The sequence below is a fragment of the Myotis yumanensis genome, unplaced genomic scaffold, assembly GCF_028538775.1.
Source record: "Myotis yumanensis isolate MYYU_CA2020_CCGP unplaced genomic scaffold, mMyoYum1.0.hap1 SCAF_7, whole genome shotgun sequence".
Lineage (NCBI taxonomy): Eukaryota > Metazoa > Chordata > Mammalia > Chiroptera > Vespertilionidae > Myotis > Myotis yumanensis.
In genome coordinates this window covers 44586170-44604760 of record NW_027223758.1, presented here as the reverse complement: position 1 = coordinate 44604760, position 18591 = coordinate 44586170, and the positions used below count along the sequence as shown (strand labels likewise).

Genomic DNA, 18591 nt, shown 5'->3' with positions numbered 1-18591 from the left:
TTCCTGAAAATAAAAATTTTCTAAACATTTAAAAAAACAAAAAAAAAAGGAAATCTTATCCGTTGTGACAGCATGGATGAACCTGGAGAGTATTATGCTAAGTGAAATAAGCCATTCAGCCCTGGCCTATGTGGCTCTATTGGTTGAGCATTGCTCTATGCACTGAAAGGTTACCTGTTTCTTTCCAGGTCAGGGAACATGCCCAGGTTTCGGGTTCAATCCCTGGTTGGGGTGTATTCAGGAGTGAAGTTTCTCTTTCACATTGATGTTTCTCTGTCTCTCTCCCTCTCCCTTTCTCTCTCTGAAATCAATTTTTAAAAATTAATAAAAAAAGAAATAAGCCATTCAAAGAAAGACAACAAGTACCATATGATTTCTCTTACATGTGGAATCTAATGAATAAAATAAACTAATAAAATAGAAACAGACTCATGGGGAGCAGACTGACAACTGTCAGAGGGGGTGGGGAGGGGAGCTGGGTGAAAAAGATGAAGAGATTAAGTGAAAAACAAAAAAACTAAAGAAAAAAACCCCCAACCCTAATAGAATGACAACAGTATGGTGATTACCAGAGGGAAAGGAGGTATGGGGGCTGGTAAGAGAGAATAAAGGGAGGAATACTAGGTGTACCAGTTAATAATGTAGATTTTTTTCAATAGATGGAGTTACACCATATGTTGATATATATGCGATTTGATATGTATGCTATTTTGTTGTATTGACAAGCTTCAAAACTTCATGTCAAATGTGCTGAAGGTGTTAACATCATAGACATTTTTACACTTAAAAATGTCATATTTTGTGCCAAAAAAAAGAACATTTGCAGAAAGTTTTAATTCATTACTTTATTTTGAAGAAAAATTTATCGTATACTTCGGGAAGCTTATGGTGAACATGCTCCATCTCAAGATACTTGTGAACACTGGTTTAAACGCTTTAAAAGTGATGATTTCGACGTGAAAGACAAAGAACGTCCAGGTCAACTGAAAAAGTTTGAAGACCAACAATTACAAGCATTATTGAATGAAGATGCGTGTCAAACTCAAAAACAACTTGCAGAAAGATTAAACATTGCTCAGCAAACAATTTCTGATCGTTCACAAGCAATGGGAAAGATTTTAAAGGAAGGAAAATGGGTGCCACATCAACTGAATGAGACAAATGGAAAACCGAAAAGTCATCAGTAAAATGTTGCTTCAACAGCATGAAAGAACGTCTTTTTTGCATCGATTTGTGATTGGCGATGAAAAGTGGATTTATTCTGAGAATCCCAAACGCACAAAATCATAGGTTGATCCAGGTCAACCATCAACATTGACTGCAAGGCCAAACTGCTTCGGAAAGAAGACAATGCTCCGTGCTTGGTGGGATCAGGAAGGTGTATTATGAGCTTCTAAAACCAGGTGAAACTGTTAATATTGATTGCTACTGACAACAAATAATCAATTTAAATCACGCTTTGATCGTGAAACGACCAGAATATGCCAGAAGACACGGCAAAGTAATTTTGCTTCATGATGACGCACCATCACACACTTCAAAACCAGTTAAAAGCTCTTGCCTGGGAAGTATTAACCCACCCGCTGTATTCACCAGACCTTGCTCCTTCAGATTACCACTTGTTCCAATCCATGGCACTCGCACTTCCTAAGCAGCATTTCAAAACGTACGAAGAAGTGGAAAACTGGGTCGCTGAATGGTTTGCCTCAAAACAAGAAAAGTTCTATTGGGACAGTATTTACAAATTACCTAAAGAGGGGAAATGTGTAGCTAGCGATGGACATTACTTTGAATAAAGCATTTTTTATGTTTCTCTTGAAGTTATCATGTTTTCTTTGATGATAAAATCCGCATTATTAAGTGGTACACCTAGTAAGTGGTAATGGAAAAAGACATGACTTGGAGTGGTGTACACACAATATTATAGAATTGTACCCCTGAAACCTATATACTTTTATTAACTAATGTAACTCCAATAAATTCAATTAAAAATATAGTATATGATGAATGGGGTAAATGATTACTCTGTGCTGTTAAAAATGATTTTAACAAGTAAGAAAGTAAATTTCTAACTTATGCAGCTTAAAAAAGCTTCGGTGTGATGGGACTAGGATAGACTGCAGATTGAATTTGCCTACCTTGCTCATTAGATTTCCTGTCATTTTGGAAACTACTGAAATTAAGGGCATAGCAATTGAATTAAATTGTGTATATTGAAAGAGAACCTATTTCATGCAGTTGAAAACCCCATCTTTTTTTTTTTTTTGGAATGAGAAAGTCATCCCAAAGACAAAGGGTCTTTAGTGGAGACAGAGCAACAATATTTCCTATTCTTTTCTTGCTCTTGACTTTCGGTCAAATTACAGCGAACAGTTTAAGAAACACTATTTCCTGGTAATGGCGATTCAGGAAATTGGAGAGAAGGGAAAAATGATTAAAGCGATAAGCCAGTTTGCAAGGGAGACGTCTGGAGTCCTGTAATAGCCAGTGAACTAGAAACGCTGGATATTTTTATAGATACAGGCACCAACTAGGGAGCCAGGAGCCAGTGCAAGTTCAGCCAAGGGATGAAGGCAGGCGGGGGGAGAAGTCACCGCAAAAGACCCCAACCCCCTGCAACTGTCTAAAATGTCCATAATATTCAGTATCCGCCCAGAAACACCCTCCCCCACAGCCCTAACAACCCTGCGGGCGAGACAGGCTGCTTTCACTTACTGAGCTGTCCCCCGCCCGACGTCATGCTTGGCTCCCGACCTCCGGCGCCTCCAATGCCGACGGCTCCAGGGATCCCTGGCGCCCCCATCCCCGGCGGGGTCCCACTCTGTCTCTCGAAGTTGCCGGGATTGGAGAAGTAGTCGCGCAGCCGAGGCAGCTCGCGGCCGCTCTCTAACAGCTCGGTGTGCAGCTCCAGGGCGGTCAGCAAGTATTGATCGCGCAACAGCTGAGCTGCGATCGCATCAATTGACAATCGGGCCGGGTGCTCCCCACTGCCCCCCAGTGCCACCGCAGCCGCCGCCTCCCCAGGGAGCACTGGCCGTGCACTGCTCCCTAAGGCCACGGGATCCTGGGGCGATAGCGAGTCCGCAGAGCCAGGATCTAGGTCGCCCCCGGAACCCAGCCGAAGTCCTGCCCGCCGCTCCTCGGTCGTCGCTACCTCGTCGTCATCCTCGTCTGAATCACTGAGAAATGGATTCACGCCGCCACTACCACTGCCACCACCTCCAGGCACCATCGCCGCCATCTTATCCTGTCAGGCGTGTGGGCACCTCCCTGACTGGCTCTGACAGGCCGCAGCCTGAATTCCCCCTCCGCCTCAGCGGGCACTGCGGACCGCCACAGCCCGCCTCTCCACCTGGAGACCAGGCGTACGCTCAGAGGCAGAAGGTCCAGAGGCAGCAACACCCACTACCTCTACCGCGGCTGCACCAGCAGCCCGGCTTTGCAGGCGTCTTCCTGGTCTCCAGTCTCGCGAGAAATAGAGCGCGTTCCGCCCTCCCCTTCTCCCCGCCCCGTCCTGCGCCCGCCCCACCCCAGCCCCGTAGGTTCACAGAACCCGCCAGCAAAGCCGCTCTTGACTCAAATGCAAAACCCCGCCCCCACTCCTGTTTGATTGGCTAGAGGAATAGGGAGGAGGCGGGGTTACGGAGGACTGGTCTTAGAATTATCGCGAGAACTGTTGCTGACCAGGTAGGTGTCTGGGGGCGTTCCGTGGTGGAGATGCGTTATGACGGCGACTTAGGAACGTTCTTTTGGCAATCCTTTCAGTGGGCAGAGAACTCTGCCAAGAGTGGAGTCCTGCCTTCGCGCTGAGGTGGCCTCACTCCCGGATCAGGCTTGACCGGGATAAGCCCCAGGTAAAATCCGGGGACCAGTGCACAGAGGTGCGGTGGCACCGAAACTGGTCCCACGCCCGCAGGTCGCTGCCTCTTTAGCTCGCTTCACTTTTTCTTTCTGGTTCCCGCTAATTGGTGGCATTTTCCCTGCATGTGTAGCGGGTCCCCAGGGCAGTAGTTAGAATTTGGCTTCTTTTCTCATACTTCCCTTCCCAGCCATGTGCCTGCTTACCCTGGAGGCCTGGCAACAGCCCCGGCTTCGTGCACTTCTAGGGAGCGCCTTCTCGCCCTCAAGTTAGGCTATAAAACGACAGCGAAGGTGGAGGGGGGCGGAGGGGCATGGCAAGTGCGGAGAGTAAATAGAAAAAGGATTTGCTAGGATCTGTGAATATCCTGATAGCCTCGACTTGTATAACAAGCGGTCGTTAGGGGCTCAATAAACACTTAGAACGTAATACATAATTTGCTCAACAGGGGACCCTTTAGAATATCACATTCAGTCCCATCAAGTAGAAAAATAAGCACATTTAAGCCTAGAAACGTGCATTGACCTGGTCTAGTCAACTCCACTCATAAATATTCAAGGGAACTAAAATCAGTTACCTTCACGTCCGAAGCCATTCTTCTTTCACTATGCCTTGCACCTTGTCCATTTAGGCTGGAGTTCAGGTATTGACAGTGAAACTTAATTATTTTAAAACTTAGAAGCTTTAGACAGCTTTGATTTTATCAAAGGTTAGCACATAAAGGAAGCATACTAAATTTGGAAGTCCAACGTTTGTCTTTTATATCAGTCCTTGATTACAGTTTGAGGTGGTAAAGGGGATATTAGTTTCTAGTCAACAGTATTAGAGTGCTATTCCTAAGAGCTTCTACTTTCTTCACACATAAATTGCTCCTTTTGCAGGTTTAAGATTTCCTTTCTTTCTGTATAGCTTCCTTTAAGGACCAAAGTAAATAGGTAGCAGTAATTATGTTATCAGATAAGTTACATATTATATCCAAGCAGTAAAGGATCTCCTTTAGTTCTGTGGAAAAATTAAAATAGAGCATTCGTATGTAACCTTAGGCCAGGTTATTGGTTTACATGTAAAGGGATGCCAACAGTTAAATGTAGGCTTTAATTTCAGTTTACCCAGGCGCAGTAAACTAAAATTTTAATTTGAATGAATCTTTTTTTGTTTTGTTTTGTTTTGTTTGCCAGAAGTTTTTTGGAATTTTTAAAAAATAGAACATTAGGTCCTAATGTTCAAATCCTAAATATTTTTCTGAGACATATATTGAAGAAAAACTCAGAAAAAAAAATCTCATTTTAGGAAAATAGTATTAAAAATAACTAATACGCCGAAACTGGTTTGGCTCAGTGGATAGAGCTTCGGCCTGCGGACTGAAGGGTCCCGGGTTCGATTCAGGTCAAGCGCATGTGCCTGGGTTGCGGGCACATCCCCAGTGGGGGGTGTGCTGGAGACAGCTGATCGATGTTTCTCTCTCATCGGTGTTTCTGACTCTCTGTCTCTCTCCCTTACTCTCTGTAAAAAATCAATAAAATATATTTTAAAAAAATAACTAATGCTGTATCCTGTTACAAATATATTTTTTTGTAAGGATATTTTTCCATTGATTTTTAGAGAGAGTGGAAGGAAGGGAGAGAGACAGAGAGAGAGAAACATCGATGTGAGAGAGAGACATCGTTTGGTTGCTTCCCACAGGCGCTCCAACCATGTCCGGGACATGATCGAGCCTGCAACCAAGGTATGTGCCTCGGAATCCAACTGCAACCCTTCTATCAGCAGGCTGACGCTCTATCCACTGAGCAAAACCAGCTAGGCGCAGGGGTGGGCAAACTTTTTGACTCGAGGGCCACAATGGGTTCTTAAACTGGACCGGAGGGCCGGAACAAAAGCATGGATGGAGTGTTTGTGTGAACTAATATAAATTCAAAGTAAACATCATTACATAAAAGGGTACGGTCTTTTTTTTTTTTTTAGTTTTATTCATTTCAAACGGGCCCGATCTGGCCCGCGGGCCGTGGTTTGCTCACGGCTGCTGCTATGGCTGGTTACGTATTTCCTGACAAAAAGGATTACTAATCCTTATTGTAACTGAGTTTGCCAGAAAGATTGAAAATGGAACCAATTTCTGGAATGGAGTCATGGGGGGATTAGGAATGGCATGGGAAGGACATGATTAGAAATGAATAGTTTATATACAATGTTTCCACCTCTCTAATTGGGAATTTTAGAAATTTCCTCCACTTAAGGTCCTTGAAGAGGATTGTTCTTATCAGATGAAGAGCCCAAAGTTCGTATCCCAGTTGTACCAATAATTTGCTGTGAGACCTTAAAAAAGTTACTTTACTTCTCTCATCTCACACTCATCTATTTGTCAAGGGGATAATGAAAGTACACAGGATTAGGAATGTGCTGTCACAATGCCTGGTACTTGGTATACCATAAATGTTATTATAGTTGGTTATCAATTAATGTAATATTAGTATATGTTGAAAATATTCGACAGGTTTTTAAAATAAAACAAATATTAACTGGAAAAAACAGTAGGGCCCAAAGGACATAGCTTTAATTTAGGGTCTGACTTCTAAAATATAGGTTGAACATAGATTTTGTTTCCGCAGAGAGTTGTAAGAAGTTGGATGTAGAATTTCTTCATGATTGGCTTCCTGTAAAAATGTAGTTTCCTGATTCTACTTTATAACCTATAATCATGGACTTGTTTATGTGATCTTCCACACTCATAACAAATCAACTGGCCAGTCTTCTATGTAAGTACCTTGCTTTTCTACAATATAGAAGTTTATTTATCAATTTAAAATATTAATAATTGCTGTCTCTACTTAACAATAGTTTATTAGTAATATATTGGGAATATTTTTACTTAGCAAGATTTACATTAATGTAGGTCTGTATAGCTAGTGTTTCATTGAGTAATCAGAATAATCATTGAAGTTTGTATTTTAGTGATGAAAATGTGACAGATTGCTTTTTTTCCCCAAGCACTTCAATCTTTTTTGTGTGTAAAAAATTTATTTTGGCTTTAATAGTCTTAAGATAACCATAAGTAAAATTTTAAATGCAAGTTGCGGTTGACTTAAAGTTTTAGAGATATCTAACATTTTATTGTTTTTTAGTGTGTAGTAAGTTTTCCACCAACATAAATTTTTATTGGTACATGGATATGTGTCCTTTAAAATTTAAGTTATTCACTTATTTTGAAAGGTGTCTAAATGATTGAGCCTTTTTCAGTAAAACTGAATAAAATATGATTCTGTTTGAAGATAGTATTAACAATATTACTTAATATTGCTTAATATACATGTGTTGGGACATAATAACATAAGTAGTATGTGAAAGATGGTATTTTGGAATCACTGCAATTTTATGTATAATAAGTGACTTAAGCATAAAATTTGTGTGTTTTTTCTTTTTTATGTATCCTGAATCTTTACAGTTTTTGTGTTATGTTCTGGAGGCATAAAAAGAGAAGCAAGGTAGCCTCTAGTGGCAATAGTGCGTATTACATGTACCTTATAAGTGATAATTCTAAATAATTTATTTGGTAAACATTTGAGTCCTTGCTAAGTGCCTAGGACTGTGATGAGTGCTGGAGCAGCCCTATCTTGCTATGACAAAATTATGGATAAGTGATAGACAGTAATCCAAATAGTCAAAGACTTAGCTATGTAACTATAAACTAAAGTAAAGGTTTTAGTTTCTGATTTGGATTGCATAATCCTGGAAGAAGTGATGCTTGAAAGTACAAGCAGATGCTATGAGACAATGGGATGAGAGGATGGAGGGTAGGGTGGAAATGGCATTCTGTGAGGAGGAATTGTACCCATGAAGATCTTACAGCAGTAGGAAACATGGGGGTAGTATGTAAGGAAATTAAAAAAGGCCAGTGTGGCCGAAACCGGTTTGGCTCAGTGGATAGAGCGTCGGCCTGCGGACTGAAAGGTCCCAGGTTCGATTCCGGTCAAGGGCATGTACCTGGGTTGCGGGCACTTCCCCAGTGGGAGATGTGCAGGAGGCAGCTGATCGGTGTTTCTCTCTCATCGATGTTTCTAACTCTCTATCTCTCTCCCTTCCTCTCTGTAAAAAAATCAATAAAATATGTTAAAAAAAAAAAAAAAAAAAAAGGCCAGTGTGGCGAGGTGCCATAAAGCAAGGGAAGGTGCTATGGGACAAGGCTAGAAAGAGAGGCAGAGGCCAGTCCAGGTAAGACCTTGTTAGTCATATTAAGGATTTCAGTCTTGATCTGGATAGAAGGCACTGAAGGTTTTTATATAAGGGGTGAGATGTTCAGGTTTGCATTTTGAAAAAAGCAAAACAAAAAAATAATATATGGCTACACAGCAGAAGAATAGTGTATAAAGAATAACTGTTAGTTCTCTGATTTACATATCTGGGTGAATGGTGGTGCCATCCCCTGAGACTAACACTAGGGAGTTTGGAGGCTTCCTACCTAAACAAGGCTCATGGCCTGGTGGGGAGTGGGGTGGGCAGTGGAGTGGGGTGGTTGGGAAGGGTGGTAGTTATATCATGGGTGTAGTTTTAAACATACTCAGTTTGCATTTCTTTGAAATATCCAAGTGGATGTGTCAAGGTTGGAGTTATATATATGGATTTGGAGTTATACTTTGTTGAGACTTTTGTATATAGGTGTTAACTGAAGCCAGGGTATGATGAAAAATGCCTAAACAGAAAGTATAGAGTGAGGAGAGAAAAGGGCCTACAACCAAGTTTTGAGTAACTCCAAAATTCACTGACCAGATAGAGCCCATTCTACACTGGTCAAAGATATAGCAGGAAAACCAAAGAAGTAATGTTCAAAGAAGCCAAGAAATGAGAGCTATTTTTAAAAGAAGGCATAGCTAATAAAGACAAATGGAATGGATAAGCCATGAAAGACAACTGAAAAAATAGCCATTGGATTTTGCAGTATTCACTACCTTAGTAAAATCTTTCTCTCTGATGTAATGGAAACAAAGACTCAATTTAAGTTGTTTGAGAATTAGATGATTAGGTAAAAAGAGATTGTATTCAGTATTTTCAAGAAGTTTGGTGGTATTAGGAAGAAAGGAACAGTCAGTGCCTTAAAAAAAATTTTTTTTATTAAGCCTTTATTTGTGAAATGTACCCTTATCATAAATGTGGTTTAATTCATTTTCAGTGCTGCATAGTATTTCATTATGAACTGTCAATGTAAGAGCATACAATCCTATAGAGAATTTTTATAAAAATTTATTTGAGCCAGAGGATACACCTAGAAGCAAAGTCTTAATCGACTAGGAAAAATGCTGCCTTGAAACAGACATCATGGATAGTTTGCTCTTTGCAGTTAATGGCATACTGTCTTAACAGTATTATTTAAATGTTTCATTGCACATTGTTTAGTATCAGACCTGTGACTGTGTCTTCTTAGTGTTCTCTGTAATACCCCTGCACACAGTTATGCACATAATATGTACAAAGAACATTTTTTTAAATATATAATTTTATTGATTTTTTGCAGAGAGGAAAAGAGAGGGATAGAGAGTTAGAAACATCGATGAGAGAGAAACATCAACCAGCTGCCTCCTGCACACCCCCTACTGGGGATGTGCCCACAACCAAAGTACATGCCCTTGACCGGAATCGAACCCAGGACCCTTCAGTCCGCAGGCTGACCCTCTATCCACTGAGCCAAACTGGTTAGGGCATGCACAGAACATTTTTATTGATTGAATGAGTGTATCCTTCTGCTTGCTTGTTTTGGTGTTCAGGGAACTAAAATAGAGTATTCCCTTAGTGAGTGCAAATTTTCTGAAGCACAGATAAAATTTAACTACTTTTCCCCCCTATAATTTAGCTAACTGGACAAAAATATATGTTGTCTGCTTAACTTGGTGATAATCAAGAGAAGTTAGAAGTCTGCTGAGCTGATAAGCAAAAGTCGAAAAAGTCTACACACATTTAGATGACGTTAAAATTCTAAGAATATCAATGGCTGTCATATGAGCACCATGAGTTATATTTTCTATTTTATACAGGATTTGGTTTGACTAAACCATACGTAACTCAATTTAGGACTCATTTAGTTCTTTCTTTGTTTTTTGATTCTATATTAGTTTTTATGAGCTTAATATACATTTAATTTTATTGTAAATTGTTTATTGGAGTTAATTGCTTATTCTACTTGAATCTTTTCTTTTTGCTTGAGTGTACTTTACTATATATTTTATTTCAGTATCATCTCATTATTAAATAATGTTTATTGTTACCACCAAAAATGAAGTTGAGTTATGTAATGTTTTAAAATATATGTTGTCATCAAGATATGTGAAAATATGTAATTCCATTAAGGTTTACCCAGATTTAATTTTGTTCCTTCTTTCAGCTTTTCTTGAAGATATGCTGCTCTTCTTTATTGTGGGATTGCTCGTACATTTTGTGTTCTTCGCCTCCATCTTTGACATTTATTTTACATCTCCTTTGGTTCATGGGATGGCTCCTCAGTTTACGCCATTGCCTCCTCCAGCAAGGAGACTAGTGCTCATTGTTGCTGATGGGCTGCGGGCAGATGCACTTTATGAATTTGATGAAAAGGGAAATCCTAGAGCACCATTTATTAGGTAAGCATGTCAACTGAACAAAGACATCTCTGGAAAAAGTATGATCTGAACTGATCAAAATGTTTTTAAACAGAGGTATCCAAATTTCTTTATGCTTTTCTCTTTCTGTTTAAGTCAGTTTTTGTTATATAATTAAAGAAGTTAAAAATATAATCAATAGTGTTGTAATAACTATGTATGGTGCCAGGTGGGTACTAGACTCATCAGGTGGGTGATTTGGTAGATTATATAAATTCCTAACCACTACACCTGAAACTAACATAAAATAATACCAAGTGTCAACTGTAATTGAATAATTTTAAAAAGAATAAAAATTTGTGAAAAGATACTATGACACTTCATCCCTAAATACTTCAGTATGTATGTTTTAAGAACAAGCACTTTCTCTTACATAACCACAATACCATCATCACACCTAATAAAATTTAACATTGAGAGAATATTATTGTGTATATCAGTTATTTATTATTTAAAAATCATTTCAATACTTTGTGGCTTAAAACAACACTGGTATATTTTGTCTAATGATTCTATACAGTGGTTGGGTGGGTCTTTGTTCATGTACCTGGGCTCACTTATGCTACTGAATCCACTGGTAGAAGGGCTAGGACTGGGCTCACCTGGGATTAGGATTTTTTCCTTCCTAAATTTTGACTGACGTTTTTTGTTTTGACTCCTTCTATAATAATCTTATTTTTCCAAAGTCTTAACAGAGCACTTAATTATGTCTATGTTAACTATTCATCTGTAATATCTTTTAGGAATATCATAATGCACGAAGGCAGCTGGGGGATATCTCATACACGTGTGCCAACTGAATCACGGCCGGGTCATGTAGCCCTGATAGCTGGATTTTATGAAGATGTTAGTGCAGTTGCCAAAGGTATTGTCTATTTAGACAATTTCATCCTGTGAAAAATTTATTGAGTAAATATTGCTTCTTTAGCTCTGAATCATGACACAAGGTGAAGGATGTTTTGAGATACTTTTGACAAATATTTTAATAGGCCTCAGCTAAACACATACTGGTATTGAATCAAGAATTAAGCTTTAGTATTATATCATCCTGTGCTATTAAAATAATGTGATTGGGTGGATCTATGGTTTTCCTAGAAATTAACTCTCAAAGGTTCAAAATAATCCTGTACTTTAGTAAGAAGTAAATTACCTATTGTAAGCTTTAAGAAATTTAACAGAATCTATTATTACTTTTGCATTTGTTGTGCGATTAATTCTCATTGTTATTATTTAAAGGATAGTTCTTTAGGGGCTATACTAATACCTCACCATGTGTATATTGTTTTGTTGTTACTTGCTTTTTTTTTCTCAATTACCTGAAGGATGGAAGGAAAACCCTGTGGAATTTGATTCTCTTCTTAATCAAAGCAAGTACACATGGAGCTGGGGAAGCCCAGATATCTTGAGTATGTTTGCCAAAGGTAAGAGACATTGATTATATTTTCTTAGATAGTAAATAGATTAATAAATTAGTATAGTAATTTTTTTATACTATCAATATTTTCTTGATTTTGAGACACATGTTTTAACATATTTAACAGTTCTGAAATAGGGATGTGTGTTGCAATGGACAAACATGTCAATTTGATTTTTTTCTTCTTAGTTGAAATACTGGCACATCATATAATTGGGCAGGCCAAAAAACCTCAAACTGCTTGCCACTTATATACTCTTGAATTCAGTGGAATGACATATGGCTCTAACATTCAATAACTTTATAATCTTGGACAAGTTAGATAACGTCTCTGAACTTCAGTATGCATTTTTGTATATATGATTTTTTATGTCACAAGTTTGTTTTTAGGATTAAATTAGATAATTCATGTGAAACATTTAGCAAAGTGCTTACCATATAACTCCTCATGATGCTGATGCTGATGTCTGGTTCATTTTACATTGATGAATTACTAAGAAGTTGGTAAAAAAAAATTTTTTAAAGAAATTGGTAGTCACATAAAGATTTAAACATTAACATTTATGTTTATGATTCCTGTTTTGATATATTCAAGATCTTGCCATTTGGATTAGTTTTGTATTTTTTTCTGTGTACGAATCTGCAAGTATTAGAACATCCTTGATTACACAATTTATATTACTTTTTAAAATCACTGGATTTTTTTCAATTTTATGTCATTTAATGCCTTTTAGTGGGAGCAGAATGGTCATTTCACTTAATGAAAACGTTTTGTAACTTATACTTAGTCACGGGTGTAATTATATTAGTTGAAATAATTGAAGATTATTATGTCTTGAAAGCAAAATACATAATTCAGAATTTTATGTATGACATTCATAGAACATTATTATGTAAGGCAGGCCGAAAAACCTCAAACTGCTTGCCATTTTTATAGTCGCTTCTTTGGACAGTAGTTTAGCTTTGGGGAGGACAGGTGGCTTATTTAACTTGCCTTCCTACTTCTGGCTACAGTTGATAGATAGGGCCAATGCCTGAATTGGAGACAGTCCAATGGCAATGTTCCCTTTCTTATAGTAACCAACAAACCAACTCAGATTTTTACTTAGGATGTGGGAATTAGAATGGCTGAGCAGTGGAATAACTCGTGTCAATGGGACTAAACTGACATTGTAAGAGATTGTCATTACTTTGTTTTATCTCTTCCTTCTAATCTGTAAGAGCCTATCTAACTGAGAAACTCATTAAGTTGATTGGATTCTTTATAAGATATTGCAAATGTATAACATTAATATATTTGTTTACCCTGTCAAGCTGTTTGCCTATAAGCAATGTCTATTCCCCAATATTGAGAAATATACACATAATCTTTAAATAAGAAAAGTGACTATTTGCATTTTCTTCTTGCTTTGGGTAGTTTTGTAGACTAAGTGAATTCATCTATTTTAAAGTATAACATTCTAACCAAAAAATATTTTGAATAATTTAATCCTTATAGGGAGACAAACTTTGGTGTTTATTTTTGTCTATTAGTGTTGTCACTTTGGCAAGTAAGTTAACTTACATGTAGTGTATCTGTAAAATTGGAATATCTTGTGAGAACAAAGTAACAGCATGTATTAAAGTACAAAGCATGGTCCATGGTACATAAAATAAATGTTAATTATTCCTCCCATCTTTCTCTTTCCCATCATAATCTAAAATGCTTTGTGAAAAATTCTAGTTACTCACAAAAATCTTTAAATGACTACTCCATATTTCTAACAGTTTAAAAAATGGTTTAAAAAAATTTCCCCCAATTTTTTTTTTCAGGTGCTACAGGAAACCATGTTTTTACACATAGTTATAATGCTGACAGTGAGGATTTTGGTGCCAAGGATGTAACAAAACTGGATACATGGGTCTTTGATAATATTAAGGTGTGTAAATAAATAGCGTGTTATTGAGTGGTTAATGTACAAGACACATATTTCTACCTAAATTACTAGAAACAGATTTGTCAGTAAATACATCTTGTATTTGTGTGAACGTAAAAGTTTTATATTATAGTACACTATTTTTAAAAGACTGGATTCTAAGAAATTAAACATTCTACAATAATCAGTTAATAGAAGTTTAAAAAATAATTTTAAAAAGATAACCTTTTTAAACTACGTGTTTCAGATAGTAAAATGAGCCCTACATTGGAATTCAGTTAACTTATATTTTATTCCTACTCTGCTGAATCATCTGAGGTGTAAACCTTAACCAGTTTCTTACAGTGTGGCAGCCTATGAGATGTGTGGGAGCCTCTTGAAAAATGCTGTTTAAATGTAATGCTATTATAATAACACTAGAGGCCCGATGCATGAAAATTTGTGCAAGAGTGGGCCTTCCTTCCCCGGCTGCTGAGACCTGCTTCCCTCTGGCCACCGGTAGGCAGCAGGCACCCAGGACCTGAGCTTCCCTTCTCTGGCCGCCGCCAGGCACCTGGGACCTGGACGGCTTCCCTCCGGCCCCAGCTTCGTCCCTAAGGATGTCCGGTCTAATTAGCAATTACCCTTTTATTATTATAGATGAAGTAGATGTTTTTAAAAAATTTTTACTTTAAAAATAATTTTACTTTAAAGAAAAATTAGATAAGTAAAACCAAATTAGCAAATTAATCATAATAAAATGTTTATGCGTTTTTGTAAGGAATAAGAGTTTTTTGACTATTTGATAGGGACAGTTATCACAGTTTCACCAGGAATCCAATTAAAATTCATCAAAAATTGTGGGAAATGGTGACTATCGGCTCTCTCCTTTCGACTAATCCATTGTTTCTCATCCTCAAATTATAACATAATTTATTTGTTGTATGAAGCTTTCATTGATTTATCCCTAATGCTTCTTCTTTTTACGAGTGATGTCTTTTGAACTGACATTGTGGACTTCATAATGTAGTTATTTTTGTTCATTTGTTTATAAATATGTGTTTCTAAATATGTGTTTTCATTTGTCTTTATATTTACTTCACAGGAATTAAGTTCATTCACATTGAATCTTTTTGCGTTTTAAAACTCAGTTTAATACATCATCTCTTCTATTAGGTTTTCCCTGACTTCTCTTTGCTTCACCTCACTTCCCATTCCATTTACATAATAACCCTCTTCTGTGTTCCCTTAAGGCCACTAGTACTGTTTTATTTTTGGCTCTTGTCAAAATATTTCTTCAGTCTTCTATGTACTTCTTATTTATTGATTTGAGAGAGAGAGAGACATCAATTTGTTGTTCCACTTGTTTATGCATTCATTGGTTGCTTCTTGTATGTGTCCTGACTGGGATTGAACCCGCAACCTTGGCATATTGGGATGACACTCCAACCAACTGAGCTACCCACCTAGATTCTATATTTTATTCAATATTATGAGATTTTTATGAAATCACATCTCCTTTCTATAACCTTTTCTTGGCCACAAAAAAATAGCTTATTTCCTGTTTGAACATAGATGCCTAAAATGACAGAAAGGACCTTGTAGTGGTAGGCCTGAGGACAAATGTAAACAAAATAAGATAATTTTATAATTATGTATAAATTTAATTAAATGTTTTTATCAGAATTATTTTATAAATAAAATAAATGAACTAAAATTTTTAACTGATTTGTTACATATAGGAATTCTTTCATGCTGCCAGAAACAACCAATCTTTGTTTTCTAAACTAAATGAAGAGAAAGTAGTTTTTTTCTTACATCTATTAGGAATAGATACAAACGGACATGCTCACCGACCCACATCAAGGTAATTTTAATGCTGTGTTTAATTTCTTGTTTTTGTGGGTAACAACCATTTTGTTTGAACTTTTAAAGTAGTATAATTTTTTTGTGATTATCACAACAGATATATTTTAAATAACTCTAACATAGAATAAATTCTCAATTATATGAGCTATAGATTGATATACTATAGAAGCTAAAATCACATGTGCTGTGGCCAGACTGCACATTAATATAAGTAAAATATATCCTGTATTCTTCATGTATCAAGGCAGAAAAAAAAAATATGTATTTTAGAAATTCAGTAAATCTTGAAATCAAAGCATTTTTATGGAGTTAATATTTATATCACAAAAAGATGTAATTAGCTATTCCTTATGTACTCCATTTAATCAGTATTATAGCTAGCAAATAATTGTATAAAGTTTTGTATACTATATTTCAGTTGCACTCCTTATCTAGAACAGCAAATATTTTTTTCACTTTGTAGACCATAAGAAAGAGGAAAATTCCATGTTGTTATTATTTTTTAATATATTTTTATTTATTTCAGAGAGGAAGGGAGAGGGAGATAGATAGAAACATCAGTGATGAGAGAGAATCATTGGTTGGCTGCCTCCTGCACACCCCCTACTGGGAATGGAGCCTGCAACCCGGGCATGTGCCCCTGACTGGAATCAAACCTGGGACCCCTTAGTCCGAAGGCCAACGCTTTATCCATTGAGCCAAACCAGCCAGGCCCCATGATATATTTTTATGCTTTATTTCAAATTTGGTTTAGATTAGTCTAACTGTAAAGCCTATTGGTTAGCTGTCCATAATTGAATACCTTATGATCCCCTTTTTTCACCTGCTGCACTGTTTTAACTGATAGTTCGTACCAAACCAGCCTGTTCAAGCAGCCTTGCCAGCCTAGCCATTTTTAAGTGTACATGTATGGAAGCTTAAGTATAATTTGTTCAAAACATATTTGAAATGGTAGGACATCATTTTATAATACATTATAACATTTTATACCACAGTCTAAGGAAAAATTCTACACTTGAAACAGTTATGCTTACCTGTTGTGACAAGGACAGTATAGTTTGCATTATGAGATACATGAACTTGAAAAGCATCATTATTGCATTTGAAACTTAAAAGCATTCATTACAATGTATTTGCTAATCAGTACCCTCCTCTTAAATCATTTCTGAGCAGTATTTCATATTCTTTTGCTTCTTTAAACAGAGAAAACATTATTTTTAACAATCTGAAGAGTTCTGATTTTAAACTGTTAAAGATGAAATCTAAAGTATTTCAGGGGTTACTAACTTTGAATGTCATGAGTTCATGTTAAATAAATTTGATTTTTCCAAATTAATGTAATTTAATTTCTTCTTTTGTGTCTTTTTAAACAGGGAATATAAGGACAATATTAAACTAGTTGACGAGGGAGTTAAAGAAATTGTGTCCCTGCTTAAAGATTTTTATGGAAATGATGAGAAAACGGCATTTCTCTTTACCTCTGACCATGGAATGACAGACTGGGGTTAGTCTGTCTTTAATTAACTTATATTCTATGATTAAAATGGTGGTAAATGGAGCTTGCAGATATAATGTTGAGGATTACATGTCTTAATGTGTGCAAAGTGTCTAGCAAATAAATGTATGCTTAAAATTTAAGTGTAAAAAGTTCTGAATTTATATAAAGCATCTTCTAACTATAGAAGTAATATATTCTCAAAATGAGAAATTAGAGGAAAGTAGGGAGGAGAAAATAAAAAGTACTATAGGATTAACTGTACATGATGGCGTAGGTGGCGAGGTTAAGGTGGTACTACTGAGGGACTTTGGACTACTGAAAATCCACTCTACATGATCCTGTCCTCCCTATGAGATTCCCAAGGCAAACACAGTGTGTGCACAGAGAACAAAATGAGGCAAAGAATGTTCAGGTCCCCAAATCACAATATGGAATTCTTGTGAGCTGGTTCCACTTTATAAAGGGCTTTTGGCTGCACCAGCCAGAGTAGCCTGGAAGAAAAATATCTAGAGACTTTGCCATGCTCTTGAGAATAGCTCTGGTCTCAGCTACCTGCCCCAAACCTGGCTCGTGACTCCCCAAAGGCAGAGCTTTCCCTGTTCTTTCTGCCTTCGGAGCCACTCTAGTGGCATCTCCTCCAAGCCTTACTGTTATATTCTTCTTTCAACCAGAATCACTCAACAGACATTCTGCCCTTTTTAGTTTGTTCATTTGTTTATGCCTTTTTGTTATTGATGCTCTGACTTGCTGTGAGAATATTTTAAAACTAATTGTTATACAGAGTTAGTTGCAAGCATTTGGGAGTGTGGTGACTAAAATTAACTATAGATGGATTAACTTTAAGTAGTTAAAAAATAAATATTTAGGTATAAGTCCATATATACTGGTCTTATGTCCTCTTTGTAGGTTCCCATGGGGCTGGTCATCCTTCAGAGACCTTTACTCCTTTCGTTGCTTGGGGAGCTGGAATCAAGTATCCCCAAAAAGTATCAGATCAACAGTTTAATGATGTGCTTTTGAAAGGTATAAAAATGAATCTTTATTGTTTTTATAAATAGGACATTTTAAAATAAAACCAAAGTTTAATTTTTTAAAATCACTTTCAAGTTGTAGTTTTCTTTTTGATCTTGTGCTTCTACTATTTCTATGTATTACTTTTGTATGTTCATATTATTTGGTTTACAATATTCAGCTTGAAATACACAGTCTTAGTCATTTGCCTTATGAAAGTTTAAGTACAAATTATACTATTGCCTTTTTTCCATATGCCTTATTTATACTGGCATGTAGATTAAACCTTGAGTCAAATCTAATTTGCAGACTGTCAATCAGATAAATCACGTATCATAATTGGTCTTTCACAACTGGTACTGTTGTGAAACAGTACCCTGTTTCTAGTACTTTTGAAGTCCCTCTGTGTTGCCCAAACCTCCTTT

The 18591-nt window shown here is 36.9% G+C and overlaps 2 protein-coding genes across 8 annotated transcripts in view; one reads left to right on the top strand and one right to left on the bottom strand.

Annotated features, from left to right (window-relative positions):
* Nucleotides 1–3458, bottom strand: part of RELCH (RAB11 binding and LisH domain, coiled-coil and HEAT repeat containing) — a 103166-nt gene extending 99708 nt beyond the window's left edge. For all 4 annotated transcript variants that reach the window (XM_070420402.1, XM_070420404.1, XM_070420405.1 and 1 more), the window contains exon 1: nucleotides 2716–3458. In XM_070420402.1, the coding sequence (XP_070276503.1) occupies nucleotides 2716–3241 (526 nt within the window). In that variant the 5' untranslated portion in view covers nucleotides 3242–3458. The remainder of the gene's footprint in view (nucleotides 1–2715) is intronic.
* A 262-nt stretch (nucleotides 3459–3720) lies between these two features.
* Nucleotides 3721–18591, top strand: part of PIGN (phosphatidylinositol glycan anchor biosynthesis class N) — a 75672-nt gene continuing 60801 nt past the window's right edge. For all 4 annotated transcript variants that reach the window (XM_070420400.1, XM_070420401.1, XM_070420399.1 and 1 more), the window contains exons 1-9: nucleotides 3721–3854; nucleotides 6466–6612; nucleotides 10227–10461; nucleotides 11223–11344; nucleotides 11802–11900; nucleotides 13706–13812; nucleotides 15531–15655; nucleotides 17031–17161; nucleotides 18062–18178. In XM_070420400.1, coding sequence (XP_070276501.1) covers nucleotides 10241–10461; nucleotides 11223–11344; nucleotides 11802–11900; nucleotides 13706–13812; nucleotides 15531–15655; nucleotides 17031–17161; nucleotides 18062–18178 — 922 coding nt within the window. In that variant the 5' untranslated portion in view covers nucleotides 3721–3854; nucleotides 6466–6612; nucleotides 10227–10240. The remainder of the gene's footprint in view (nucleotides 3855–6465; nucleotides 6613–10226; nucleotides 10462–11222; nucleotides 11345–11801; nucleotides 11901–13705; nucleotides 13813–15530; nucleotides 15656–17030; nucleotides 17162–18061; nucleotides 18179–18591) is intronic.